Source organism: Ramularia collo-cygni (genome assembly GCF_900074925.1).
Source record: "Ramularia collo-cygni strain URUG2 genome assembly, contig: RCC_scaffold11, whole genome shotgun sequence".
Classification (NCBI taxonomy): domain Eukaryota; kingdom Fungi; phylum Ascomycota; class Dothideomycetes; order Mycosphaerellales; family Mycosphaerellaceae; genus Ramularia; species Ramularia collo-cygni.
Genome location: NW_019716265.1, coordinates 629,957 through 657,208, shown reverse-complemented (window position 1 = coordinate 657,208; position 27,252 = coordinate 629,957). Strand labels below are relative to the sequence as shown.

The 27,252-nt window shown below is 50.3% G+C and overlaps 10 protein-coding genes; 5 read left to right on the top strand and 5 right to left on the bottom strand.

Annotated features, from left to right (window-relative positions):
- Positions 1-679: 679 nt before the first annotated feature.
- RCC_07335 (probable bifunctional GTP cyclohydrolase II/3, 4-dihydroxy-2butanone-4-phosphate synthase) lies at positions 680-2,152 on the top strand (the record flags this gene model as incomplete). XM_023772593.1 has 3 exons in its annotated part: positions 680-757; positions 807-1,908; positions 1,971-2,152. 3 exons carry the CDS (start codon positions 680-682, stop codon positions 2,150-2,152), a joined length of 1,362 nt encoding a protein of 453 aa, XP_023628361.1.
- Positions 2,153-2,289: 137 nt separating this feature from the next.
- RCC_07334 (uncharacterized protein) lies at positions 2,290-4,668 on the bottom strand (the record flags this gene model as incomplete). XM_023772592.1 has 3 exons in its annotated part: positions 2,290-2,433; positions 2,503-4,436; positions 4,503-4,668. The coding sequence occupies 3 exons, from the start codon at positions 4,666-4,668 to the stop codon at positions 2,290-2,292; spliced, it is 2,244 nt and encodes a 747-aa protein (XP_023628360.1).
- Positions 4,669-5,399: 731 nt separating this feature from the next.
- Positions 5,400-5,845, top strand: RCC_07333 (uncharacterized protein; the record flags this gene model as incomplete). XM_023772591.1 has 2 exons in its annotated part: positions 5,400-5,440; positions 5,512-5,845. The coding sequence occupies 2 exons, from the start codon at positions 5,400-5,402 to the stop codon at positions 5,843-5,845; spliced, it is 375 nt and encodes a 124-aa protein (XP_023628359.1).
- A 626-nt stretch (positions 5,846-6,471) lies between these two features.
- On the bottom strand, positions 6,472-7,404 carry RCC_07332 (uncharacterized protein; the record flags this gene model as incomplete). The annotated part of the gene is made up of 1 exon (XM_023772590.1): positions 6,472-7,404. The coding sequence occupies one exon, from the start codon at positions 7,402-7,404 to the stop codon at positions 6,472-6,474; it is 933 nt and encodes a 310-aa protein (XP_023628358.1).
- Positions 7,405-10,143: 2,739 nt separating this feature from the next.
- Positions 10,144-10,608, top strand: RCC_07331 (uncharacterized protein; the record flags this gene model as incomplete). The annotated part of the gene is made up of 1 exon (XM_023772589.1): positions 10,144-10,608. One exon carries the CDS (start codon positions 10,144-10,146, stop codon positions 10,606-10,608), a length of 465 nt encoding a protein of 154 aa, XP_023628357.1.
- A 1,535-nt stretch (positions 10,609-12,143) lies between these two features.
- RCC_07330 (uncharacterized protein) lies at positions 12,144-13,574 on the bottom strand (the record flags this gene model as incomplete). The annotated part of the gene is made up of 1 exon (XM_023772588.1): positions 12,144-13,574. One exon carries the CDS (start codon positions 13,572-13,574, stop codon positions 12,144-12,146), a length of 1,431 nt encoding a protein of 476 aa, XP_023628356.1.
- Positions 13,575-14,044: 470 nt separating this feature from the next.
- On the top strand, positions 14,045-14,668 carry RCC_07329 (probable electron transfer protein; the record flags this gene model as incomplete). XM_023772587.1 has 2 exons in its annotated part: positions 14,045-14,410; positions 14,498-14,668. The coding sequence occupies 2 exons, from the start codon at positions 14,045-14,047 to the stop codon at positions 14,666-14,668; spliced, it is 537 nt and encodes a 178-aa protein (XP_023628355.1).
- Positions 14,669-16,321: 1,653 nt separating this feature from the next.
- RCC_07328 (related to permease of the major facilitator superfamily) lies at positions 16,322-18,240 on the top strand (the record flags this gene model as incomplete). XM_023772586.1 has 8 exons in its annotated part: positions 16,322-16,444; positions 16,514-16,846; positions 16,938-17,013; positions 17,083-17,125; positions 17,194-17,244; positions 17,327-17,491; positions 17,560-18,038; positions 18,107-18,240. 8 exons carry the CDS (start codon positions 16,322-16,324, stop codon positions 18,238-18,240), a joined length of 1,404 nt encoding a protein of 467 aa, XP_023628354.1.
- A 3,775-nt stretch (positions 18,241-22,015) lies between these two features.
- On the bottom strand, positions 22,016-23,899 carry RCC_07327 (uncharacterized protein; the record flags this gene model as incomplete). Its single annotated transcript, XM_023772585.1, has 1 exon — positions 22,016-23,899. One exon carries the CDS (start codon positions 23,897-23,899, stop codon positions 22,016-22,018), a length of 1,884 nt encoding a protein of 627 aa, XP_023628353.1.
- Positions 23,900-24,715: 816 nt separating this feature from the next.
- On the bottom strand, positions 24,716-26,071 carry RCC_07326 (uncharacterized protein; the record flags this gene model as incomplete). The annotated part of the gene is made up of 1 exon (XM_023772584.1): positions 24,716-26,071. The coding sequence occupies one exon, from the start codon at positions 26,069-26,071 to the stop codon at positions 24,716-24,718; it is 1,356 nt and encodes a 451-aa protein (XP_023628352.1).
- Positions 26,072-27,252: the final 1,181 nt, after the last annotated feature.

The window sequence follows — 27,252 nt, the reverse complement described above, 5'->3', positions numbered from 1 at the left end:
TGATGATGTCTGGTCGATGAAGTTTGTGATGGACGACATGGAGGGATTTATTGAGAAATTTAAACTGCCTGCAATCAAATGGTCAATCAAGTTCAACCAATGAGAGCGATATCATCCGGCGGCTCCCGTGGTAGGCAAAATTCCAAGACCTGGAGTTCTCCAACGTCCTTGCTACAATAAACTGCCAGTTCACAACTTTCACGTGAACACTACACGCCTACGTGGTGCGAAGAATGCGGCTGGATGAGAAGACCTATGAATATGGGAGTCGAGCCGTGGACAGGGCAAACGATCCTCGAAACCTCACTCCAGTAAACTTCACGCGATAAGCCGCCTACACTCCTATCAACTGGAAGAAGAAATCTAATCACGGCCATGAGCATGAGCATGCATTATCTTACGAGTACAGCAATCGAGATCCGAAGTTGTCACCTGCAAGATCCCATTCGAACGAGATAGGAAGAAAGGAGGCTCAGCCGCTCAACTGCCAAGCCCGCCCGAGTCTATCTACTAAATCCCGAAACGGTCTGTGAGAATACCCGCAAAGCCGTACGTTCACGATAGACATCGAGGTAGGTCTTCAGCTATGATAAAGCAATGATCCCCGTTGCGTCTATCCTTCAAGGTCAAGTAGACAGTACTCATTTCGTACAAAATCACCACTTTCATCAAGCACAAGATGGCTCCTACGCAAGTACTAATCCAACCGCCCTCTGTGACGCGAGTAACGAATGACGGACTCAGCAACAAAATCACAGTGTGTAAAACATACAATCCCAATTGGTCTCATCTCACCTTTTTCACAGTTAACCACATATCCCAAATCAAGCGGCGTCTCCCCAGCCGAACTACAATGGGGAGCCACAACCCCCTCAGAACGAGGTCCAATCCTCCTCTCACGATCCGGAGATCACATCTACACCCGCAACGCCATAGGAGCCCACGGCGGCTCATATTCAGTCTACAACGCCCTCGCAGTAGCCGCAGGAGATCTCCCCATGAATTTCCGACCGGATTTCACCAACACTTACCCGACATTCGATTTCACTCCCAAACCCTCATGGTCGGATGCGAAGAAGATTGTTGCCATGGACCCGTTTGGTCAYATTGTTTCTACTGCTTTCGCGAAGGAATTGAAGGAGGGAAAGGATGTGAGACCTACGATTGCCATTACGAGAGCTACGATGCGAGTCGCTGAAATCTCCGAGGCGATTAAAGAAGGTAATCTTCCCGTTGATGGGGATGTTGTCTTGAACAGTCAGGGAGATGTAAAAGTCACCAAAGTCGCCGTTGAGCCCGTCTGGTATCTCCCCGGAGTAGCCGAGCGCTTTGGAATTTCCGAAAGTCATCTCCGTCGCGTGTTATTCGAGCAGATGGGAGGAAGTTATCCCGAATTAATCACCAGACCGGATTTGAAAGTCTTCCTCCCTCCTATCGGTGGCCTTACAGTTTACATCTTCGGCCCCCCCGAACGAATCTCAGATCCCACCGTCCGTCTAGCCCTTCGAGTCCACGACGAATGTAACGGAAGCGATGTCTTCCAATCAGACATCTGTACCTGCCGCCCCTATCTCGCTTTCGGAATCCGCGAAGCGATCCGCGAAGCTCAAAATGGAGGTTCTGGAATCGCGATATATTTCCGCAAAGAAGGTCGTGCTTTGGGAGAAGTTGTGAAATATTTGGTCTATAATGCGAGAAAAAGAGGAGGGGATACGGCGGATAAGTATTTCCAACGTACGGAAAATGTTGCTGGGGTGAGGGATATGCGATTTCAGGCGCTGATGCCGGATATTTTGCATTGGTTGGGGATTTGCAAGATTGATAAGATGCTTTCTATGAGTAATATGAAGTATGATGCGATTGTTGAGTCGGGGATACCGATTTTGGAACGGGTTCCTATTCCTGATGGTGAGTTAGATTGGGGAAGCTGGAATGCGGTTTTTTGGACTGACTGGTTATGTTTTTTCTAGAAATGATTCCTGAGGATTCCCGCGTGGAAATTGATGCGAAGATTAATGCTGGGTATTTCACTACTGGGGCGCAGATTACGGATGAACAGCTCAAGCAAGTGGCTGGGCGCGGGTGGGAGAAGTGGGAGGATATTGCGGTAAGTGTTGTCTGGAAGTATAGTGCTGAATCTCCTTCCATGTGATCTGACTTTTGTTTGCAGCATTGAGATGTTCACCTTGGGAGGTGTGTTATACGAAATGCCGTCTATTCAATGCAGGGCAGGTTTTGGTCTCATGGCTCAGTAGCGTCAATACCCATAGTCGTGTCCAAGAAGATTCATCAGCATCCAGCACCCCTTCCTTCAGCCGTCCAGTCGAATTTCCGAAGCAATCGTCTCCTCTGCAATCGATTCTCTCCATTACTATCAACCACACGTCCCTGCATTTCCAAAAGTGACGTTCTTAGCGCCGTAACCATAGCCGTCTATATTCCACATATAAGTATAAGTATAAGTATCCATCCAGCAAGCCAATAAATCTCAACAAAACATACCTGATATTCACAAGAAGTCTGCGAAGTACTAACCTCAAGCCCATGAATCAAAACCTGACAAGCTTTAATCGTCTGCTCATCCGTCTCCGCACCCAGCCGATCAGCAATGCAAAGAAAAGGAAGACTTGCTTGGAAGAGGTAAATCCCCAAATAAAACGCCATGAATTGTAATCCGGGATCGAGTTCCATGGCCTTTTGAAGAGCATCCGCGGAGCTCAAAGCATGTTTCACAACATTCTGATATTCATTCGAGGCGAGAAGATTCTCGGATTGGTCCAGAATTGCTAGGGGGTCCCATCTTCCAGCTAGTAATACTTGTAAAACATGGACGAAGAATTCTCCATATGCGTAAGCGACTTGGCAACGATAGGGAGAAGGATTATCGGGTTCTGTTTGATGATTCGTCCTCGACGTGCTCGGATGTAAGACCTCTAAACTTTGGTGGAAATTTTCTAGGCGTGTTGAGATGGCGTCGTGCCAGTTGCTCCAATCCTCGAATGATACGGGTGATATGCCGAATCTGGGATGGTGGCGAGCTTGGGTGAAGTAGATGATTTCGCCGAGTAGAGAGCTTAGAGGGGTGAAGAATTGAAAGAAGTGTGGACCTGTGCAATAGTAGGATGGACCAGTGGGATTTGAAGGCAAGAGATTGATATCCGAGGTTTGGGTTAGGGGATCTTCGTCGATGAATCGTTCCAAGTTCGAGCATTCGGAGTCCAAGAGATAAAGGGGTTTGTTGAATAGAAGAGAAATGTGTCGGTCCATTGTGTATAGAAACCACCAGGCTCTGACTCGCTCTCTCCCCGCTTCGATCCTATCGGGAGATCTCTCACCATCTCCAGTTGGATGTTGAGATGTGTTGCTTGTGCAGGATGATGCTGGAGAAATTGCTGGAGTWTCACCTATACTGGAAGTATCGGTAGGTAGGTGTAAGTTGATTTCGCGCGCCAGAGAAAAAGCCATGTTCCACCAACGAAGACTCGCCCGCTTGAATGCACTCGCAGATGTGACCATTGCAAGATGCACGTACGCCAGACATTCGTCAAAGTATTGCGAGTTCATCTCACTCACATACCCCACAAAAGCGACCTCACTTAAAGGTTTGAGAAGCTGGGTTGTAAGTCGCAGGAGTTTTCTTCGAATGTCCTTTCTTTTTGCCACGTTGGATTCGAATAATGGGATGTCGGCTTCTTGAGCTGAAAGCCATAGCATGCTTGCTAGAAGCACGTTGCTCGTTTTTCTGGGATTCTTGCGGGTCAAGAATGATTGCTTGTTCAACACAGAGCATGGCACGAGGGAAATCTTTGGAGACCCTTTGAGCGGATTTATCTCAAAGTAGGCTTTGAGTAGATCAGATGATACCGAATCTGACATGATTTTTCGGAGCTCGGGGAGAAGTGGTTCAAGTACTGGGTAGATCCCGTTTGACTGGTCGTCTTGGTTTCGTCGGACTGATCCCCGTCCTGCTTGCTCATGCTCGATGTTGGATCGATCTGCTGGTTGTCGACGCCCTCTAAGACGCATGTCCCGTGTCTGTGTCAGACCTCGCACACGATCTGGGGGACTTGCTTCGACACTGGTATGGTTGATCGAATTGATCATATCTCGCCCCGTGGCGACTGCTGAGGTATCATGTGCTTCTATCGACCACTCATCGAGAAAGTCGCACATTTCATAGCCAAAGTCTGCCTGGGAGACATCAAAGTCCTGAAGGAGTAGACCTACGCCGTGGTGGTTTGGGTTGTCATTCATTGACAGAGCCGTATTATGCCCTTCCACAAGCATGGGACTCGAAACTCCTCGATCGTTAACTCCAGGGCCGTGAGAACCATCCTGATGTGATTTCTGGGAGATTCCATGAATAGATTGCCGCATTCTTGACAATCTTCCCCTGCGTTTCTGCAGTCTCTCATACTGGCAATTTCTTTTGGTCTCTAGAGGAGGTAAGCTAGATTCAAAGATATCATCGCAGAGGCTCGTGAATGACTACATCGACTTACGAACACAACATGAGCAGGGCTGTTGACCATCGCAACGTCGACGTGAAATGTGGCAAGAATCGCATGCTCTGCTCACTCTCCTTCGGCCTGTCTCGTTCCCATTTTCCTCAGCACTGTGATGGCTGTGGGAGAGATGGGAGCTCTCGTCGAAGGGAAGTGTGTCCATCTATATATATGGATCTCGAACGGACGGCAATGAATTAGTGCGCGATGAATATATTCACTCTTATCTGTTCACATGCTCTGCTAGGTCTTGCCAGCTGAGAGGCAGCTAGCTGTCAGTGGTCAGCTTGACATGATCCCGAAGAAGAGCCTGCTCTGAGATGTTGAAGCCTCAGGCAGGAAGATGCATCCACTCCATCGAACTTGACCAAATCCTCCCGCGCTCCACATTTTCCCATTTCGACGACGTCCGGTCCCAAAATGGAGCAGCTTGTACAGAGTATAAAACAAGAAAGCGTAATCCATCGACGCGAAGGATGATTAGAGTTTACATCAACGGATAATGCCGCAGAGTCCCATTCCATTGTATCATGTTCCCTTCCCGACTCGCGACTTCATCTCCCCTCAAAAGACATGTCGCCCACCTCCTCCCCAACAATCCCCTCGCAGCATCGCAAAACAAAAGTCATTCACCTCATTGCCTTTTGGATTCTGACTCTAGCTGCCGTGATAGTCGCCCTCGTTTGGTCCGTCGCKAATCTCAACTATGGTTCCGCTTCCTCCCCTTGGCAAGCGTGGGCCATTGCATACCTCATTGCCAGCATCATCACAATTTGCCTTACCATATACTCCGCAATCTACCGGGCTCGTCCTATACGCATCTTGATCCCGAATGCGAGTTTATTCATCCTGTGGGCGGTTATTCTGGCATGCAGTTTTCTGGTACCTCCAAAAATGGTCGGCCTATTCCAATTGAGTGCCGAGGCAGTTCTCATGTAAGATTCCGCTCCTTATCTACTATTCTATTGGAATTCCTGCTGAATACTGACGTCTGGTTAACGTGCAGATTAACCAGTGGAGGCCAAACTATATACGGCTTCGTATTTTACAGGCGAGCAAGACGAATTGACGCGGAAGTCAAGGCTATAGATCAAGCTCCGCCAAAGGCTATGAGTGTAGGTGCAGGGGAAGACGGGGTGGTAGCGGAAGGTCCACGGTCCGAGTTGAGTAGTTATGGCTGGTCGCTGAGTGATCGGCGCTCCTTGACACTACCCTACTCGGCATCGATACAATACTCAACATCGGTGCACTACTCATCCTCGCTGGGCTCTAGTTTTGAGCAGCCTCCTCCACGGTATGATGAGGGCGACATGGCCATAAGACTGGAGATGATACGATAGGGGATCCCGAGAGTTGGGACCAGAAAGTCATATGGGGTGGCAGATGAGTGAAAATCTGTGCTTCTGGATGGACCGAAACCATTCACCTGGATATGCGCCTGGGGCTCCCTCTGAAGGTAGCACGAAATCGGCTCGTGACAATATGCTCAAATGGAGATAAAAAGAAAGAATCGCAACAGAAATCGCAAGGGGATGATGGCGTCCATCCACGGCATCTGCTGAAACCACGCAGAGGTCCTCCACGCGAGGTCAGGACAGGGAAGGAGCATGAAGGCGGCAGATCTCTCAATTTGAGGACTGTCTTCGAGGAGCCCCGACATAGACAAATTGGACCCCAAACAATGTCCGACAATGACCAAAGCACGCCCCTGTGGACTTGGACTTGGCTGGATGCACCATGGCTTCCATATGGCTGATTGAAGCTGCGTGCTTCACCCGGTAATAGAGGAATTTGAGATATACGAGAGAGGCGAAGATGACAGACGCTATTGATACCCAGAACATGATTAGACATTGCGTGGATCGAGCACTTGGTATATGCGATGTAAATAGACTGAAGCAAGTCGAGGAGGAGATCTATCGGTATTGATGGATATTCCCCGCTGATAATAACCAGACGGATAACTCTACTTCTTGGTAGCAAGAATCAACACAAGAGGCCAAGTAATCTCAATCTTCTGTCCATCCATGGCCTTCTTCAAGCTCGCAAGTTCCTCTTGACCCCATTCCTTGACCTTGATCGGCGGAATCCAATTCACAAGATATCCCTCCAGATACTCATAATCAGCATCCTGAACCAGCAACTTCTCATTCTCAAACTTTTCACACTTCTCTCCCTCAGAGACCTTGGACGCCCGAGTAGGCATACCCTCCTGAACCATCGGCGCATCCACATTATTATAGATCCTCCGCACATCCTTCCACAATTCGGGATCAAAAGGCATATGATCGAGTCTAGCAGTCATAGCCGCCCCACCAGAACTCTCAGTCGGCGGCTCCAGCGTGGTATTGTATCGATGAAACATTTTGTCATAGATGTCAAAGAAGATTTTAATCACCTCTGCTGAATTCTTCCCAGTTTGATGTTCGGAGAAAATGGGCTTGACACCATACATCCAAGTAGCAAAAGTTCCATGAGGCTTCAACACTTCTGCAATCCGTGGCATAGCGGTCTCGACATCTGCCCAATGAAGACATTCCGCCGCTGTGACCAAATCGACTTTCTCCCCCTTCTTGGGTAAATTCTCGAGACTTATTTCCTCTGCTTTTGTGGTGAGGAAATCGATCTTGTCCTGGGGATATTTTGCAAAGAGCGATTTGGCCGAGGAGACGTATGCTTCTGAGGGATCGGTGACTGTGACGTGGGAGAACTTTTTGATTAATTCAATGCTTACGATCCCGACTCCTGCTCCGATGTCAATTGCTGAGGAATATGCACCAAGGTGAGAGTCATGGTGAGCGTAGATTTTGGAGTAGAGTTCTTGGGGATAGATGGGGCGGAATTTTGTGTAGGCTTCCCAGTCCATGGAGGTGAAGTTGAAGCTTTGTTTTTCCGGCATGATTTCTTTTTTGGCTCGACAATTAGTTTCTTAGGATGGAAGAGCAAGGTCGAGGCTTTGAGGAGTTGGTTTGAGTTGGTTTGGTCGGTTGTTGAGTGTTTGAAGTAGAGGATGATGTTGAAGGTAGTTAGTTGCCTACATGACCTCGGACTGAGCCACGTGAACCGGATACCACTCTACCTACCCCACCGATCAACACGTCCAACAATCTCTAGATACTTTACTTTCCTTCGCTTCTTCGCTTCCTTTGCGTCACTAACTCCATCTCCATCGAGTCATTCACTTTTAGAAACGCAACACCCACACGACTCTCCACGTCACGCAGCTTTCTATACTACCTTACTCTCACGTCTCATACACCCTAACCTGCGGCCATCAAGGACTTGCACCAGCCAGACCAATCCATAAGCAAGATGAAATGATCATCACAAAGCTTACCCTTCAATAAACTTCTCGAAACGAATCCTTCGAAAAGCTTCATTGAAGTGTAGCACTACACTGTGCCTCCTCGGCGACCACATGTGCCGTAGTGTAGGATCATGTCAGGTTTGTCTGCTTATCTGGGTGTTGAGTAGATACATCTCCTCTCTTCTCTTCTCTTCTCGTCCCCTTTCCTCGGCATTTTCTCCTAAGGTACACTTACTGAATATGACGACCAGGCAGTAATTGTCGTAGTGATTTGGTCTGAAGTTTGGCTTAGCGGCTGTGGTTTTGATTCTAATTCTAAGCATATACACGGCCTTTCTCCTACTAGAGAACGCCGGGAGACTTGCAAGGATTGCAACTCTTTGCGCCATCTTCATATCGGTGAAGAAGCCAAGTCTTCGATCTGGGAGTCATTGCAGCGAGATTCTCAATCGTTACAGTCGTTTAGGTATGACTTCTTGCACATGCCGAGAGAAGTCCTCCTTACGCGATGGAGCTTATGAGTAGTTTCTACCTACACACACATACGACAGTACCGACGGCTATCAGCTCTAGGGTTTGCACGGCTTCCATTTCCACATCTGTCCCTGCCAATGGTCTTGTGTGATGCGAATGGCTACATGCGTGCGAGTTGAATCGCAATTGGGATTTGAAGACGGAACTCACTTTTTTGAGTAAGTCTATTTACAAGGGGTCGGATTTGACACCGGGTAAGTTTGGAGTAGAATCTTGTTAGGTTGATAGATGAACTTCCTGTCTCATTCTCAAAACGAGACGGTTACCTCCTATTAATCCTTGCTCTCATTAGGGTTAGGGTAGGAAAGGAGATTCTTCTTCCGCCAGATACTCCAAAGGCATTGCCTATCCCCAGCACAAGTCGCTACATTGGGTTCTTATGTCCCTTGAGTTCCTAGCTTTTCGACTCGGGATCCCACTTTACGTATAATCGAGCTACTCGTTCTACTGAAAGAAGCTATGGCGCGGCTGTGGAACATCTACATCACCTCCTCCAAACGCACGATCTTTACATACCTCTCCTGAGAGACCGATCGTACGTGTGAAGAAGAGGAGGAGCTCTACATTGTATGAGAGTAAAGACATCGTGCCTTAGCATGCTGATCTAGTAAATATAACCGCTAGCGACAACCTCCGAGCTCCATAGAAGAAGAAGAAGAATTATACCTCACAGTTAGCTCAACTCATCAGAGCATGAAAATCGACATCTTGCGTTAGCAATTGGCATAGGAGCTTAACAAGAAGTTTGAAACGGGAGCATCAATCGAGCCCAAGTCACAGAGCGGCTTGATGACCGGAAGAGAATCAGATGAGTCAAGCTCGAATATACTACAAGCGAGCCGGAATGGCTTGCTATTGTATCTTCTACATTGGAAAGCCTGATGATGTTTCTCCTCCCGCGGAAAGTCATCTATCATACGGGTACTTTGATTCCATGTCGAATTGTACGGTGTAGGAGAGTCTGAGATCCGGAATCGCTGATGGTAGCATGGGATGTAGTCAGGGGAGTTGTGGTGAGGAAAGGAGAACGAAAGCGACGGCATTATACCTAGCTTCGCCATCTTGAACGGGCGTGATGAAACCAAGCTTCAAAACAGAGCGTAATTAAGATCTTTGAGGAGTTCATTGCAGATCTTGTACTGAATGAATGAAAGTGCCCCGACTGCACTACAGCAAGATGTGCACAATTCTAGATGGCACCGACCCAGTCATGTCACTAATCCTCAATCCCTCGAGAGGGTTCGCAATCCACTCGACTTTTGTACAAGCTGATACACATTAATGGAAGTATTGTGGTTTTCGTCTCGAGCTTGAGATTTACTTACGTATAATGACTGCCTCATGGAAGGAAGTAATTTTGATCCAACACTACGATCTTTCCTTGCGTAATTTCCATTGAGGTGGTCGGCATACTTTTACCTTAGGTAGTGTGAAGAAAGTGGATTGGTGTTTCCAGGTCACAACTACCTTTTGAATGCTCGTGGGGGGAATGTGCCTGCTCTTGTCCAGTCTGATCCTTCTGTTTTTGTTGTCGCATGCAAGCTTCTCTCTTCTTGCCTCTTTACCAACACTTACCTTACACTCTCATCATCAACAATAACACCATCAACACCATCACCAACAACATCATCATCACCATCAATATCACCATCATCGCCATCCAATCCAACAGCATTCCGTCAACACCACCAACAGCAGTAACACTTCGCCCAAGCGGTTCATCAAAGCGGCCGCCTTTCACCAACCCATCAAATCAAGCAGTTCTGCACGCCGGCCTCCAACATGCTGTAGTACTCCATGATCCCAGGCCTTGGCCTCCTCAGCTTGCTCTCCATCTACATCGAGCCCACCATCTCATGGGGAGCATCATCATCCTCGCCTCGCATGTGGAAAGAGATCACATACGAGGAGGAAAGACAGACCATTGACTCTCTCGCGAAAATCACCAAAGAAATTGTACCCCGAACACGGGGTTGTACCGCTGACAATCAGATGGCCATCGCCATGGCAAAACTCCACCTCGAGCAATGGCTCAACTATACCCTGATTACTCGCGGCCTCCAAGCCGCGGACGGATCCCAGATTTCAGTCCGCCCTATCGCTGGCAAGCTACCAGGAGCACCGGAGTGGGAAAATCTCAACCAGACGGAGGCACTCTGGTTGCAAACTTTGTACTTTGGAAACATGACGAGCCCAAGCATCGAAGAAAATGCCGTCAGCGGTGAGTGCATTACCGACAGCAATGTTCGAAATGAGAGCTGACTCGGATCATGCAGGTGTTTTCCGCTTCTTGAGATCGGCACTTGACCGGCTCGACTTCAGCTGCCAAGATACTTTTGACAAGTGTAATAAAGAGGAAGTGTACGCATATGTGGTTCCAGATGCGTTGGGCCGTCGTGGGTATCCGCAGTCGTGGCCCGGGTCAAAGCATGGTTCTCCCGATAATACCATCACACTGTGTCCCTTTTGGTTCGAGTTGGAAGGTWCCCCATGGATGACTGTCAATCCGGGGGAAGAGCATGCCCGCGAATATGCAGAGCGTTGGTCCAGGACTGAAAACCTTTTCCACGAAATGACGCATCTTATCCCGGCGGCCGCCTTCGGGGGCAATTTGCTCAGGGAAGAGCCCTTTCCAAGTAGGTCACTGTTTGAACGGCATCGTGATAGGAACCTTGGCTGACTGACGTTTACAGTCATAGACACCCCATTCGTGAAGACCGGGATTCCTGTCAGTGTGTGGATGGAAGGTTGGAACGGCGTGCCAGAGGGTCCGCGTACATTTTTGCGAGCATGCGACGAAGTGGGCGAGCATACGATGTGCGACGTCCGACAACCTCCTCATATACGGGCATTGGCCGAGTACTCTCCCTGGTACGCCAGGCGGAACTCGGAGAACTTTGTTTGGTACGCGCTGGATGTCGTGCGGGGAGTGAAGAAGGTACCCGACTGGGACTCCAACGACAAGCAGAAGGCGGACAGCAGACGAAAGAATGATGCGGCAATGAAGTTGGAGCAAAAAGTGGCAAAGGAAATTACCAAGCGGCTTCATGAAGATGGATGCTCCGCCAAGCCGCCCAAGGGAAGCTGGATGTGTCCTGACGATGATGATGCATTGGTCATGATGGACGGCATCCACCATGATGAGCTTTGAGAGGATCGCATCTTGGCTTCTCAGCACGCATGCCAGCAGTGATGAGGAGTGAGCAAGGATAGGTGTGGTGAAAAATCATGGTCTTTGTGGAGGCCGGGGAGACTTTCGTATCTGTTTTGCTACTGTCATTGAGAGAAGGGAAGATTGACGAGGGAACAGTAGATGGCCATCATTGCCGGGGTGGGTATTGACGAGGATGGATAGACATACACTTACATAGTCTGTCGTTGGCCAAGGAAGAAACAGTTGATTCAGAGTCCTGCTTCCCATTCATTTCATTCGTAGTGTAGGATGTAATTGATGATATCCYGTCCGAGCTGTACGTGTCAGCAAGGATGACCACCTATCCACGGCGTACGTACATAATAAGGAGGGAAGTTGGAAGATTTGGTGCGTGGAGGAGAGAGTATTCAAGTCGAGTCCATTTTCAAAAATATCATCGACAAGTAGGATGAACAAGAAACGAACCTGAACTCATTATAGGGAGTCATTTGAAGAAGAAGAAAAGCTGTGCTCGCAGTGTTGCCTCTTCGCAAAGGGGGGTATCATCCATCCATCCATCAATCGTGCATCAATCCAAACCATCTCTACTGTCACTGTCGCTGTCAATCCCCATAAACCACCTCTCTCCTTGCCCTCAATACGACTAAAACTCCCTCCCCTTGCCCTCGGCTCCCAACGCCCCAGCACCCCAAACACCCACCAAACCCCAGAAACCAATCCTCCACCCCCTCACCAAACCATGCACACCCTGGCCCTTTCGCGTCCGGATCATTCCATCTCTGCCCTTCTCCGCCCGCTCGCCTTCGACGTATAAAATGTGATAGACGGTACCCCAGACGCCTTTATACGCCGCCGGAGAAACGATCATGGGTAATTCGGTGTCTTCCTTTTTCATGACTGAGACTTGGGCTCTTCGCACGACGGTTTCCAATGGGAGACGGATGAAGAGTTCGGCGAGGGTGGTGGTGAAGGTTGCCATAGACCAGAGGGAGGGGGAGGATTCGGGGGTGATGCGAAGGTTCCTTCGCAAGAAGAGAGGGAGGGCGGCGGAGAAGGTATTGGGGATGGCGTGGTAGAGTGCTGTTGGGAGGTAGAGGATGGATGGAGCGACGAGGGTGGGCAATCGTCGCAGGTTTTGTACGAGGCCTCTCGGAGCATGATGGGTTGGAGTGAGGATTAATCTCGTGCGTACCATATCCAGTGGGAGGAGGAACAAACCCGTCAAAGAGCTGGAAATGGCAATGACGATCAGAGATGCCAATGGATTCGGACTGTCCGAGAGATCAATCCCGCTGAAGCCCGCAGCGAGAGGAGTGGTGAGACCGGGAGCCAGACCGGCGGAAGCAGGGGAGGGAATGTCGGGAAGGCCCAGGATTGCCAGCAAGAGAGAGCGAATAAAAGTGTCGGTAGTGCGAAGTAGAATAGAGTAGAGGAAAGTGGTGTTGGAGGCGCGCCACAGGCCGACGGCGCCGGAAGTGGAGTAGAGTTGGGAAATGGCGTGCATGACACTCGCCGGTTTGGTCAGACGAAGGGAATGCGAGGGTGTCGAGGGAGATGAAGATGGAGATGAAGCGGGAGATGGTGATGTCCTCCTTGGCTTGGACGAGCGCTTCTTGTGGGAATCGGAGCGGGGGATTTTGGGGGATGGGGCGGTTTGGGAGAAGTAATCCGGCATTTCATCATCCTTACTCGTCTCTTCGCTTTCATCCTCTTCTTCCGTGGAATATCTCCTCGTCCGCACCTTTTCCTTCAACACGGGCACATCTCCTCCGGGTTGGTGGATTTGCAGCAGCGTCTTGGCCACATCAAACGGTTGCGCCAACAACGTGGAGGTATATCTCCAAGCCAGCGTATCCAACAAACTGCGCGTGACCTGCCATGCTTCATTCCCCGTCGAGGCCAAGTCCAAGTCGGGGAGGAGTTCGCGGGCGTAGGAGGAGGAAGCAGGCGGTGACGGGTGTTGTGATGATGGGGAGATTCTGTTGGGCGAGGTGCCGATTGAGGGCGGGATGTAATACGGTCGCAGTGGATTGGGGTCGGTAGATTTGGCCATGGGGAAGCGCGAAGGATCCATGTTGGTTGCGAGAGAGGAGGAGACGGGAGGGTAAGGTAGAGGAAGTTGGTCCAGCCCGGCGTGATGCTGGTATGCGGCGGAGCGTCACCGAGCACGCGGCATGAGCCGACAGACCCTGTGTCGATCTTTGGCCGGGAAGTTCAGTGCAGTCCAGCCAATCACAGGCCGGTGGAGTTGATTTGTATGGAATCGACGACGACAGGGCGCTCTAAGCAGGAGGAGAAGCAGCATTGCGGTGATGCAGATGTCTTATACAACATGTCTCCTTCTCCGTGCTGCTGTTGATGCAGAGAGCATAGAATGGTTCGGTGCTGCATGTAGAGCGGCAATCTTCAATTCCTCCGGGCCTTGCGTGCTGATGTTCACTTCACTTCAGCCCCAAGTGTGGCGCCGATTATTCATGCATGCATGACATTGACATTCTATCCCACCTCCCACCCCGACATTCCCAATCCCCATTCCCACCCACCATGTCGCTCCTCCGTCAGCACCTCCTCCCCACAGCTCGACGCATACTCTCCAAACCATCGCCTCCCGCCTACTTTGCGTCGACGTCAAGAAGAAGAACGACCGTCAACATCCCCCAACGACAACCCTTCCACACCTCCCCACCCCGACGACACAATGAACTCACCCCTCCCGCTCCCGGACAAGAACGAAAAGTCACCTTCATCGACAAGGACGGCGTCGACTGGACCTTTACCGTCGCCGATGGAGATAACCTGCTGGATATCGCCCAGTCGAATGATTTGGAAATGGAAGGCGCATGTGGGGGCAGTTGCGCCTGCAGTACGTGTCATGTCATTGTGACAGATGAGGAGACCTTTGATAAAATGGTGAGTCATGTTGGGAGATATGGGAAAGAAAATACAAGTCGAGGATGGAAGGAATGAATTGCTGACGGGACATTGTGACTTTCGTAGGAAGAACCTTCAGACGACGAGAATGACATGCTGGATCTGGCATTTGGATTGACCGAGACGAGTCGCTTGGGGTGTCAGGTGGTCATGAGCAAGGAATTGGATGGTTTGGTCGTCAAATTGCCCAGTATGACGAGGAATTTGCAGGCCTCGGATTTCGCGGATAAGAAGTGATGCACTCACAGCAATGAGAATTGATGATGGGAGGTGCTCTTTTGTACAAAAAATTGAAGATACCAACGGCATAGCGAAGGGGGGATATGTATGGAATGGACTGACAGACTGGCAAGGACAGAATCTGCGGGAGGTGTACACTACAATCTGTACGATAATACCACGTCGCTTTGGTTCAAGGGCCTAGCTGGTGGAAAGCCTGCAATGCAAAACACGCCTCTCCAACACGAGGGAAATCCTCGCCAAACGCCATATTCCCAGAGACAAGTGGATTTAAAACATGAAAATCGACATGGACAGGAAATATCGGCTCAAAACACGGCCATCTCGCTGGTCAATGACTTGATGGGCCTCGCAACAATGCCTGTCATTCTCTCCCTTTCTTCTATCCATCTACGCTTTATCCTTCTACAGCAAACACCTCCTCTCTTCTTCGTAGTGGGCATACCTCTCCCTTCTTCTCCATCATCCACCTCATTCTCATTCTCATATCCCATCTGCATCTTCAACACATCCACCGCCGACATGACCAGCATCTCGAACGAAAACAACATCTCAATGAATGTCGTGACAGCACATCCTATAGAATTGTCATGCGCTCGTGAAAGAAATCCACTTGTAACAGTTCCCACGAGGGGTTGTGTGACAGGACATGAATATTTTGAGGTTAGGAGGGCGAGAGAGCAGGTTAGGAGGAGGGAGTTGAGGAGTTTGGAGGGGAGGTTTGAGGGGGTTGGTATTGGGGGAGAGGAGGGAGAGGAGGAATTGCAGGGAGAGGCTGAGGGGTTGAAGAATTTTGATGGGATGGGGATGATTTCAATGAAGAATTGAAGTCTTGATGTTGACGACGCGCCTCATCCGTTCCCATCTTCTCCTTCTCCTTCACAAATTGATTGACTAAAGACATGTGAGGAAGATGCATAGAAGTAAATGATCCAATCGTATGCTTCACAGAATTGTCATAATGAATAGGATCTTATAGATTCTACCGAGCCTAACAATACGATTGGATATGCCGTGGTCATATATAGAGAGAGCAGTGCGCTTGGCACATTCTTTGCTAGAGCCTCATAGCTTGAAGAGTACCAAGAAAACCACAAGGCGAAGGAGGGAGAAAGGGATTGGATAGGATGGGATCAGAAAGTCTCCGGCCGATCAGTCTTGGCGTCCACATCTTTATCCCGAAGCCGACTCCGGCATCCTTCCTGCCCGCCCTCTCGCCTACAATGCTATTCCTCCCCGCCGCTCTCCCGATCGCGGAGGCGGGTCACCGCTATCATTTAGGTCAAGATCTATACATGTCTCCTCCCATACCACCACTTCCAACAAATTGTAGGAATGCGTGCCTTTTATCGAAGACGGCAATAGCGAATTGAATGCCATAGCCGACCCCCGGCTAAATACACTGCCGCCTTTCACCACCTCTCCCTTCATCCACGCTAAAACCATCGCGATCTCTGAATCCGGGAGCGGTAAGTTACGCGAAAGATAGGCCTGCAATATCCCATACATACGGTAGATAGCTATCTATCTATGTGAAGCCATCGTCTCTTCGGACTCGCATCCGCTATCGGCAGCCGTCTGGCCCCCAAACGTTCCAAAACAATTCAGGAACTTGGACCTACACATCTTTATACATACACACCGAGGGCGATGGGGATACTCTACAAAATCCGCGTGGCGGTCTGGGGCGTCCCGCCTGCCACGAGAGCGGAAACGATTCTCCTTCGAAAGATTGATTTTTTCGTCCTCTCTTTCGTTTGTTTGATGTATTGGGTAAATAATAACCTCATACCACTGGCATTCATCCACGTACAAAGAGCTAATATTCACATCAACATCCAGGTCAACTACCTCGACCGCGCCAACCTCAACAACGCCTACGTCTCCGGCATGCGCGAAGACTTGAATTTCAAAGGCACCCAACTCAATCAAATCAACACCATCTTCTACGGCGGATACCTCCTGGGTCAAATCCCCAACAACCTCATCCTACAGAAAGTTCCCCCGAGGATTTGGTTGCCGACGACCGTTTTGTGTTGGGGACTGTTGACTCTGGGAACGGGCTTTACGAATCATCCGTGGCAGATTATGGTCATTCGCTTTTTTCAGGGATTCTTTGAGGCGAGCTGTTTTGTGGGCGTGCATTGGATTTTGGGGGCTTGGTATAAACCTGATGTACGTGTGATGACTGATGACTGACCGACCCCGATCTCTTGGATTTGGACTCGGATTGTTTGGGGTGTGTGATGGGCTGACTGGTTTCTAGGAGATTGGAAAGCGAACGGCCATTTTCACCAGCTCGGGACTTGCTGGGACCATGTTCTCGGGGATTATGCAGGGCTGTGAGTTGTGTACCATGTGTGTTTATGTTGTGAAATGCTTGGGACTGACTTGGAAATGTTCTTCTCTAGCCATCTTCGAGAGCTTGGATGGCGTTCAAGGTTTGGCTGGATGGTGAGAAATGCACCTCCCTAACATCTCATTACATGAACAGTATACTAATCCTCGCCTCTTCTTTCCAGGAGATGGCTCTTTGTTATCGACTTTTTAATCACCTTCCCCGTGGCCATCTAGTAAGTCAAAACTACAATCATCCCATCCCACTAGCTTCCACATTCGAGAACTCCACTGACGGCCTCACCTCACTTGTTCCAGCGGCTTCCTCTTCTTCCCCGACACTCCCAACAGTTCCGTAGCCAAATATCTCACCCCGGCGGAAAAAATCATGGCAGTCGAGCGTCTTCCCGAAGTCGCCAAGCAACGCGGAACTCTAGGCTGGAGTCTCATCAAACGTGTAGTCCTTAGCTGGCACTGGTGGGGGTAAGTCAAACCATATTCATCCCAGATCCCCTGCCTTCAGAGCTAACATTCTCACCCCTTTATCATAGCTTCGTAATCCTCTGGATCGCAGGCTCCAACACAGAAATGTACTCCACAAACGCCATAATGCAACTCTACCTCCGCAGCACCAACGACTACCCCATAACCCAAGTAAACTACATCCCGACCTCAGTCTCCGGAATGGGCATCCTCGCCACCTTGATCCTAGGTTGGTATTCCGATTCCAGTAACCGCCCGCGCTGGCACGTAGGAATCCTCTTATCCTTCACCGCCATCCTATCAGGTGCATTGTTTCTCCATCCGGAATTAGGTCGTCCCGCGCGTTTCGCCGCTTTGATTTTGAATGGATGCCAGTTTGCGGGGCAGACGGTTACGTTTGCTTGGGCGAATGATTTGATGCGTGGGGATGATGCTAAGAGGGCTGTGGTGCTTGCTAGTATGAATTTGTTTAGTGTGGCTGTGTATTTGTTTTGGAGTCTGTTGTTTTATAATACTACGCAGGGACCGGATTGGGTGGAGGGATCTTGTGAGTTTTCTTCTTCTCTTCATCTTAATCAATCAAGTTTTTTTGTTTGGCTGACTTTGATGATTTAGGGGCTATGATCGCCATGGGGATTTTCCTCTTCTTTGCYACTGTGGCTTGTCGGTTATTGCAGGTTCGACAGGAGAAGCATGAGGTGATTGAGAGGGAGGGAAGGATTCCTGAAGAGTTGAAAGGGGTGGATTGAAATTTGATATTACAGCAGGCGTCAAGAAGTCAGAATGCTTGGCCGACCATCACCGAAATCCATGTTGTTGCATACCACATAACTTCTTCAATTGCTGATGGATTGAGCTCATTGTTGGCTTATATGAATTTTGTGATCGCTGGCTTCAATTCCTATGTACCCAATACCTAGTGTCGAATCCCCTTGCTGCAATAAGTTCCATAGACTTTCGTGCTACACGATCTCTTATAATCAGCTCGACCACCATCGTTCCTCGTATACGCTCCTCCTCCTTAAAGCTGCTCTTAAGAAAGTCTCTAATATCTCAACACTTAAGGCGGAGTCGTAGTGTCAGGTGTAGTATTCAACGACGGAAGAGGAAATGGTCTTGAATCTCCATTATGCCGCATAGGAGGACTTTACGGTCCTGGCTGGACAATATGTTGCGCGCTAAAGCTTTGCTGAAAAATCTGCTGAGTTTGAATGAAGAGGGTTAATAACGGTATTAGGCAGCGGGATCACAACAGGGCTGCTGGACGTTGAGTCTCGTCATCCTTCCCTACAGATTCCCAATGTCATCAACAGGATCCTCTCCACCGTTGATGTCGAAAATAGCGCCATACTCCCTCTCCCCATCCGCGTCTGCCTGGGCCGGTGGGAGTTGTCGCGGCTCAAACTTTGGTAAAAATCAGTCTCGAGTCATCTTCGACGCGGATGGGTTCATCTTGATCAAAGGATGATTCCTCATTGTTGGTATATGGAAAGGCACCATCCATGCAACTCGTCCATCGCCTTTAAAAATTTGGCGAGAGACGAGCTGAAATGAGTACTTTAACCAACATAATCGGGCGCTGAACCAACACAATCGGGCACCGGACGTTACATTTTGCGTGGTCTAAATGCATAAATCACTAGGCAAGAATGACAGCGATGGAGATGAAAATTTTCGTAACGTAAGTGTATAGCGTCGCTGCTATTCGGTCTTGCTTACTGAGTCCAGATTGGTCGAAACGGATCGCTGGCAACTTAGATCCCATGGGCACCTCTGCAGTGTTTGCATGAAGGTCTTGTTCCTCTTCAAGTGCTTGCTGCTCTCCATGTCTGACCACTATAGCCCGAGTCTCGCTCTCATCTCCATTCCAGAGATCTCGGCGGAAGGTTGAGCATCGCATCCGTCAGCTTAGCTCGCTATGTACGGGAAAGAGATGTACTAGTCGTACCAAGTCACCCGCTTCGGCGGGTTTCTGCGTTGCTAGAACGCATAACTACAAGGTAGAGAAAAGAGACGACGGCTCTCCGCAACATAGGTGTGAATGACCGCCCCTTACAGTCTCTGTTCCATCTCCAACTCCGATGTTTCCTGTAGAAGTCGAGCATACTGATCGTGAGCTTGGACAACTCTTCTGAAGCTAAAAGAACAAACGTCACAATAGCGCCTTGCTTCGTGTAGTGGGATATCTGCGTAACTGAAAACCATCACAATTATTCAAGGTACTGTCGTTCAAATTAAAAGTTACTACTGCGCTGATATCGTCAAGTCATAAACTCGTGTAAAGGAAGCAATCCACAGGTAGTCCAGCTACCGCAAAAGCATCTCTCCCATCTGCCAAACCCAAGAAACCGCTCAAGTCATCAAAGCCCTCCTCTCCCTCCACTCTCCAGCCCTTGATCTTACTATCATGTCCATGTGTAGTATGGACAATGATCAGCGTGGTCGAGCGTGAACGAGAAACAATGCTCGCAAAAGTCAGTGTCCGTGCCCGAGAAGGTTTCGGCGGAGGCTTGTACTCCTCGCAAGTAGCTCTGATCGACTGGATGCGGCTCGGGGACTTCAGGCTGTGCTGCGGGAAGCCATGTTGGGAGGAGTAAGGCGTTGGGCTCCGGGTGCTCGGTGAAAGCTGGCTCCACCGCTAATGCCTCGCCCAACTCAGCTGGCTCAGAGCGCTCGAGGTTATCAACTGGCGGCGGGGCTGGTGTCTGATGATCGAGGCGAGAATGCTCGGAGTGAACGGGCGCTGCGGATTGCAGATCGCCCTGTTGAGCCGTCTCTGAGGCCTCCTGCTCAGCCTCAGGGCGCTCTTTGCCTCCTCCTATTCGGGGGGATGGCGCAGAGAGAGGAGCCACCTCAACGCCCTGATCCACAAGATCATGCGCTTCTGACTGCTCAATACTTTCGACAACTTGACCCTGGTCTGGTGCCAACGGATCGACACTCGCCTGCGAAGCTAGCCCGAAGTTCTGCGGAGGCGGAACAATGTTCATCCGAACAGGTCGCCGCGCATCCACAACGAAAGTCTGTCCATCCGCAATGCGAAACCAGGCAACTGCTATTATTAAATCAGTATCCTTCAAGTCAAAGCGCAGCACTCAGAAACTTACAAGTATTTGGGTTGTGTGCGAAAATTGACACAACACTACCGGCAGCGATCGCCAATCCTCGACCATGGCTATCGCAGACGACGACATTCTCAACCACGACCAGATCGGTGGGTTCGGCCTCCAAGGTGTCCTGGACGGTGCTGTCTGCGAGTGGTGCGGGTGGGAAAGGAGGTTGGCCGTTTTGTTGTGCGGCCGGCACCGAGATCAGGCGGACGTCTTCGTCGCGGACGGGAGCGTACCAACCTGCTTGGTTTTGCAGGATGGACCAGCCTGTGTGTTTCTGTTAGCTGGGAGTTTCGAGTTGGATGGGAGGTTAGACTTGCCTGGAAGCGTGTTGACGTTGAATACTTTTATGGTGGAGTTCTGGGCCAAGTCGACGATTTCGCCGGCAAGGTCGCGCGCTCGGAGGTTGTTTGTCAATACCAAGAAGGTACCGACGGAAGGGGGGGTCTGATGTGTTCCAGACATTGTCAAGAGAATCTTGCTGTGGTGGTGGTTGTTGATGTTTGGATTGGTGGTGCTTGAGGAAGAGTTTCGCTGTTGGTTGTTGGGGAGATGATCGATGTTGTGAAGAGAGAAAGTGTAGAAGATCCAGTGTAGTATTTAGCCATTGGAAAGTACTGTAGAAAAAAGAGTGAACGACAATGGCAGCCTTCAGCAGCGACAGCATCTCGTGCAAATGTGTGAATGAGTATATAATTTTCCTGCTGACAATGGTAAAGTTGGACTTTTCATGCGATTGTGGATATTTTCCAGATACCAGCCGTGTGAAGGTCTCTGTAGGTGTCGCATCTTGAATGTGAATGAGAATTAAACGTGCTGCGATGGAGTGAATCGAGATAAGATGTAACAAGTAGAGTATGGAGAGCGAAATGGTAGCAAGAGGGGAGAGCTGGATTGATATATGCGGAAAAATGTATTGTAGAATAAACTAGAACTTCGTCGATACGACGCGGTGCTGGAGGAGAGGAAACGAACAGGTTACGAGAGCGTGCGGTACGCTTCTTCTTCTTCGGCTCTTAGTCGCCTTTGCCCTGACATATGGGAGCATTCGTGCTGTAGATTCAGCCAGAACGTACGTCGCTACGACAAACCATCAGGAGAATKAGGCATCATGAAAGAAGAAACAAATATGCAGTTGATAGAGTAGAGAAAGTTTTCTAATCGTTTCGAAGATCAGAGAAAGAAAATGCACGCTCCATTCGCAAAATCTAGACTAGTGTAAACTCCTTATCAAAGCCTCTTTGTTGTGTCCGTGTAGTCTGCTTTGTGGCTCTCCTCCCTACCAGGTCGCTAACCATATCRTAGCTTTATGGCTGTGTACAATGCATCAATCCATCATTCATCCTGTGATGACACGGCATATGATAGAGAGGCAGATAGTCTTACATCATCCGCCGGATCCCCTTCACATCGTTCAATCAAACTCATCAAACATACCGCGGGGCATCGGAGTCCACGTCTGACCCCCTTGGTCTTCAGAGGCCTCCTCTCCCGTAGCCTCGATCTGGTCTCCGCCAAACATGTGAGCCCATAGCTGCTCCTCGCCATCTTCAAGAAACCCCTCCGCCGCAGCCCAGAATTCGGCGTCGTTGGCACCGGGAACCATTGTCTCACCATTCGCATCGCCTGCAATAGTACCAGCTTGGCTGTCGTTACTAGTGCCGCTTCCGTTCTCAGATGTAGTGGCTTCGGAGATGGCGTTGGGCATAGCGCGAGGTGTCATGGCAACAAGGTGGTTGTCTTCATGCGTAGTCTCATCCTCCTCGGCGTGATTGACGTTGACCCAGCTGTGCCCGTCCCAGAATATATTGCTCGTATGCTTCAGGACCTGAGCACTCCAGTCCCGTGAAACAGTCGCCCACGCGAACTTTGTCTTGTCTCCAGTCGTATGGATCGTGTCCGTGCGAATACTGTTACGAGCTGGCCAGCTGCGACGCTTCTCTGACTGATTCGCCATTGCGAGAAACTCAGGGTCAGAGTGACGCGACCATGGAATGTTATTGCGATTCATGTGGTCCTTTAGCAGACCGCAGACCTCGAAGTGTAGGGACAGGAACTCCTTGACAGAGCCGCAGAATGGCGCGGAGCAGCCCATGCACTCCCAGCGTTCCATGTCGCGGTTGGACTGCGCTGCATGAGCCTGCGCATCTTGGATGGTGGCGTGATGTGAAAGGCACTGCGTACAGCCGTAGTGGTGCGGCTTGATGTACGCTTCAGCCTCCATGTCTGCGCTGGAGGCACGAGTGATCTTGGCGGGTTTAGCTTGCGAGATTGCGCCAAGCATGTTCGCATTGTCGTCGTCCACTTGATCGTAATGCCAGACGCCTTCTTTCTCGGCCCCTTCCTCCTCCTCTCCTTCTTGTGCGGCCGTTGGAATAGAGTGCGGAAGGACCTCGCGTTGCTTTCGTGCTGTGTTGGATGCTCGAGTTGAGCTAGACTTCAAAGTCGCTTGGAGCATGCGAGGCTTCGTGTTGGAACCTCCTTTGGGTGCCTTAGTCGTGCTGTCCAGACGCAACGGGATCTTCGCTTTCTTTGCAATGGTGAGTGACTTGGTAGTGGGCCAGTCGCCCGTGGCACGGTCAGAGTTGTCGGGGGAGCTTCCTGTCGTGAGTACTTGCAAGTTGCGAGATCGAGTGACACGCTTCATTGGCGGCTCATACGCATTGTCTTCAATGCCATCCTTTCCCGTAGCCTTGCGCTTCCGAGACGAGCTTAGCTGAGTGGGAGCGCGAGGCTTGCGATACCAACGTGCGCGCGCCTTGACCTCGAAGTCGCTGTTGTCGCTATCGGACTCGTCATCGTCTTGAGACTCATCGGACGCAAGATTGTCCAACTCAAAGTCTTCCTTGTCTTCGCTACCCTCGTCTCCCYCTTCCTCGTCCTCGTCCTTTTTATCGGCCTGTTCCTCGTGTTGTTTCTTGTTCTGTTTGACAGCCTTACGCTTGCCGGGTACCTTACGTCTCGAGAACCCCTTTGGAGGACCACTAGGTGCGGTTCCAGCAATCTGAGCCGCCGACMTTCGGGACATCACCTCGAGTCTGGAGTTCACGGGCATCTTGCGTCCGTATTTGCGCGATGTTGCCCACGGGACGAACTTGTTACATGTGTAGTTGTGCCCGCCCTTACAATCCATCGCTTGCGTACAGCAAAACTTGGCATTGCACTTAGGTCCCTGGCAAACCCATCGAGTACCGTCTGTGCTTGATTCCTGGAGATGCGCGGCAAGGGCTTCATGGTCGTTTGTCTCGAAGCTACAGTTTGAATGGCTGCACTTCAAGGAGGCGGTACCCGAGGACATGGTGAAGTCTGACAGAGGGTGATGATCTTTTAATGGATCGGSTTGATGTCGAGGTTGCCAACTCGAAGCCTTGAGCAAGGTGACGCGCGGTGGTTTACTGTGCTAGTGTTGGATTCCGCGTAGCTTGCACAGTGGTGTCGATGCGAGGAAAAGAGTGTTCTATCTTCTAGTCCATTATCAGACWCGGCTTAGAGAACATCGCGCGCTCATGGAGAAACTTACTACCTGTTGACGAGGGTGCTGAATACTGCGATGCGCTTGACCAAAGGATGCTTGGGCAATGGTTGTGGTTTGGGAATAGGGGGTGGCGGTAATGGTGGTGTTGGTGTTTGGGGAAAGATTCAGAATCCAATCGACCACAAATTTTGTAGCCACGATGACGAAAACATGCAGCCGATTCAGAGTGAATGTACAAAGATAAGATAAGCTTCATCATCATCTCAAAGCTCGGAGCAGAAAATATAGAAAGAAAATGCACGTTATACAGGTTGAAAAGTGTGATCTAGCTTATCGTTCACGCCTACGTGCTGGGAAGCCAGCTGATATAGCCATGGACAGCCTCTTTGCGGCCTGTTTGCTATAATTGTTTGCCTTGAAATATATAATACAATCAAACCATGCGAAAAAAGCATCCCCGAAAAGCATTATGAAAACTCCTTTGAAGCCTCGCTGCTGCATGTAATATCCGTGTAGTCCATTCCTGCCAAGACCTCTAACTACACCAGAGCTTCGAGGCTTTCCATCCTTCATCTGCACATCAAATCATTTGCATCGTTCCACCATACCTTTGTGACACTGCACACGTCCCTTGCTCCCCTAATGCGGAAGCACTTTCCACAGTGCGTCCAACCTAGCCTTGCCTCCCAGGTTGCGGTTCTGCGCCATGGCCCAGTTCTGTTCCTTGCTGACGCTCTCATTCTCTCCTCCAGCTTCGATACTGCTGGCTTTGTTGCAGTCGTCTTGGCCCACATTCGCTGGCAGTGGGGTGGCGGGAACTGGGTTGCGTGTTGCGGAGTGACGTACAAGGCCAACATGGCGGCGATCTTGCTCCACCAGATCCTCGCCCTCAGCGACACCATTGTAGGTGCGCTCCTCGTTCGTGCTGGTGACTTGAGTAGCCGGATGAGCCAACTGATGCAATGCGGACGACTGGTTGGAGGAGACCTTCTTGGCGGTCACCCTCGCGCCGATAGTCATGAAGTTTGGAGCGGCAGCGTTCTGATTAGCTGCGCGCTCACTCTTCTTGATGTATCGTGTGTCGTTTCGAGCAGGCCAGGTGCGGCGTTCCTCTGTCTTGTCCGCCTGGTCCATGATGTCCCTGTCGTGAATGCGATTCCAAGCAATATTGTTGTTCTGCATCCAGTCTTTCATGGCCGCGCACACATCAATGTGCATCAAGAACTCCGCCTTGTCGAAACAGAAGCCCTGCTTACAGCCAAGGCACTCTCGGCGTAGCTTGACATCGTTGGAGTACACTGTGTGTACTTCTGCGGCTTCGTATGTTGGGAATTCGACGCTGCAGTGTGTACAACCGTAACATGCTGGCGCGGTGTATGCTTCATCGATCGTGGTGGTGCTGAAGCGATGATTGGTCTTGGTTTGTCCGACCTTTGTGATCCCGGTCAGTGGGTTCACAAGTTCATCGCGTGTATCATCTTCGTTATTGTTGCCGTCTCTGGGTCCAGCCTGAGCCTGCTCCTTGTCTTCATCCTTGCGACGCTTGGAAGCTCCGTCTAGCCGGTCGGTCGCTTGTCTCTTGCGCGGTTCAGCAGTCTTCTTCTTCGGCTCAACGCYCTTCTTGACGATCTTCCTCTTTCTCGCAGACTTTGCAGTTGGCTTCGAGAATCCTGGTTGTGGGCCGAGTGGTACTGTCCCATTCATTTGGGCAGCAGTGCGTCGACTCATCAACTCCAGTGTCTTGCCTCTGGTGAGGAAAAACCCATACTTGCGCGCCGTGCGGAAGTCCAGGAATGACTGACAGGTGTAATGATGGCCACCATCGCCATCCATTGCTGCGGTACCGCAGAACATCGCCGTGCAGGTTTTGCCCTGGCATACCCAGCGATCGCCATTGGTGCTTGACTGCGTTAGATGCGTTGCGAGCGCGGCTGGATCCGCCGTCTCGAAGCTGCAGTTGGTGTTGGTGCATTTCAAGGATGCGAGGCTCGACATGGCTGAAGTGTTGTAACTGAGTCTAGGTCCCCAGGTGGCCTCGATCGAGGGTGGTCTAGTTGGAGGCTTTCCGGGGTCGACGCGCGATGACAAGTAGGCGATACCGGCCGTTGTTGCGTGTGGTTGACCACAGTATGCTGTTCATTCCAGACGGAGGGGATTCTAGTAGAAAATCAGACTCGATCTCGAACGGATTCTGCAACTGTAAGAACTTACTTCCGCTGCCGATGGTGCAGCGCTGTTGTAGTGCGCCTAGCCAGGCGTTTGCGATGGTTTGGGGTGCGGATGATGGACGATCGATGGTGGTGTTGGGGGGAACAGGTATTGAAAGTCGAGTGGAGTTGTTTTCAAAAGGTGTTCGCGCTTCGTGACGCGGTAAGTCAAGGCGCGCCCACTAGCGCCATTTATCCGAGCCTTGGCATTCGAAGTGAATGAATGCTGTCCGTCCAAGCCCGCATCTTCCACATTCTCGTCCATAGCCTGTCGAAGCGGTGAGTTCCGCTACTCTTTTGTTTGAACCGGTCATCCACTGTCCTGTATGGTGTCGACTCTGCATCTTGTCGTGTCGGCGACGGGCACATCGAGGCACATCGATACCGAGTTGGACGTATACTGCAGCCAAGATGCAGTGTGTATAGTTCGAGAGAGGCATATATTATAGCGCATTTGTCATTGTGTAGCTGTTAGTACGCAGCTGGCCAGTGGGTGGCTCACCGACGGCTACGGACTCCGAGCGCGATTCTGGACGGAAAGCGTGCTCACAAGGTCCAGCAGACGCAGCAGTCTGCTTGTCCCATGATGCCGTGACCGCGATATTTGGAACGATGTATCTCATTACAGAAGTCTGGTGCAGCCCCGTTGGACATATCCGCCTCGTTTCCAATCAAAAAGCAAGATAGACGCTCCTTGCACGATTGAGAGCAAGGGAGTTATGTCTGAACATGTCTGGATACGCACTGGCTGGCAAGCTTTCAAAGATGAACACAAGGAGTTATTGCAGTGGTGATGGAGACAGTAACCTGCTTGCTGGACATACGTGTGCAAGCGCCATGTCTTTGTCCCGTTCCGCATCTAAGCCAGCCGTAGCAATCGTTCCGGAGAACAAAGCCATTCGCAAGCTGCACGAACAATGCTCCAGGTTTATCGAGCCAAGATTGATTTAGGGGTTACTTTATCAGGCT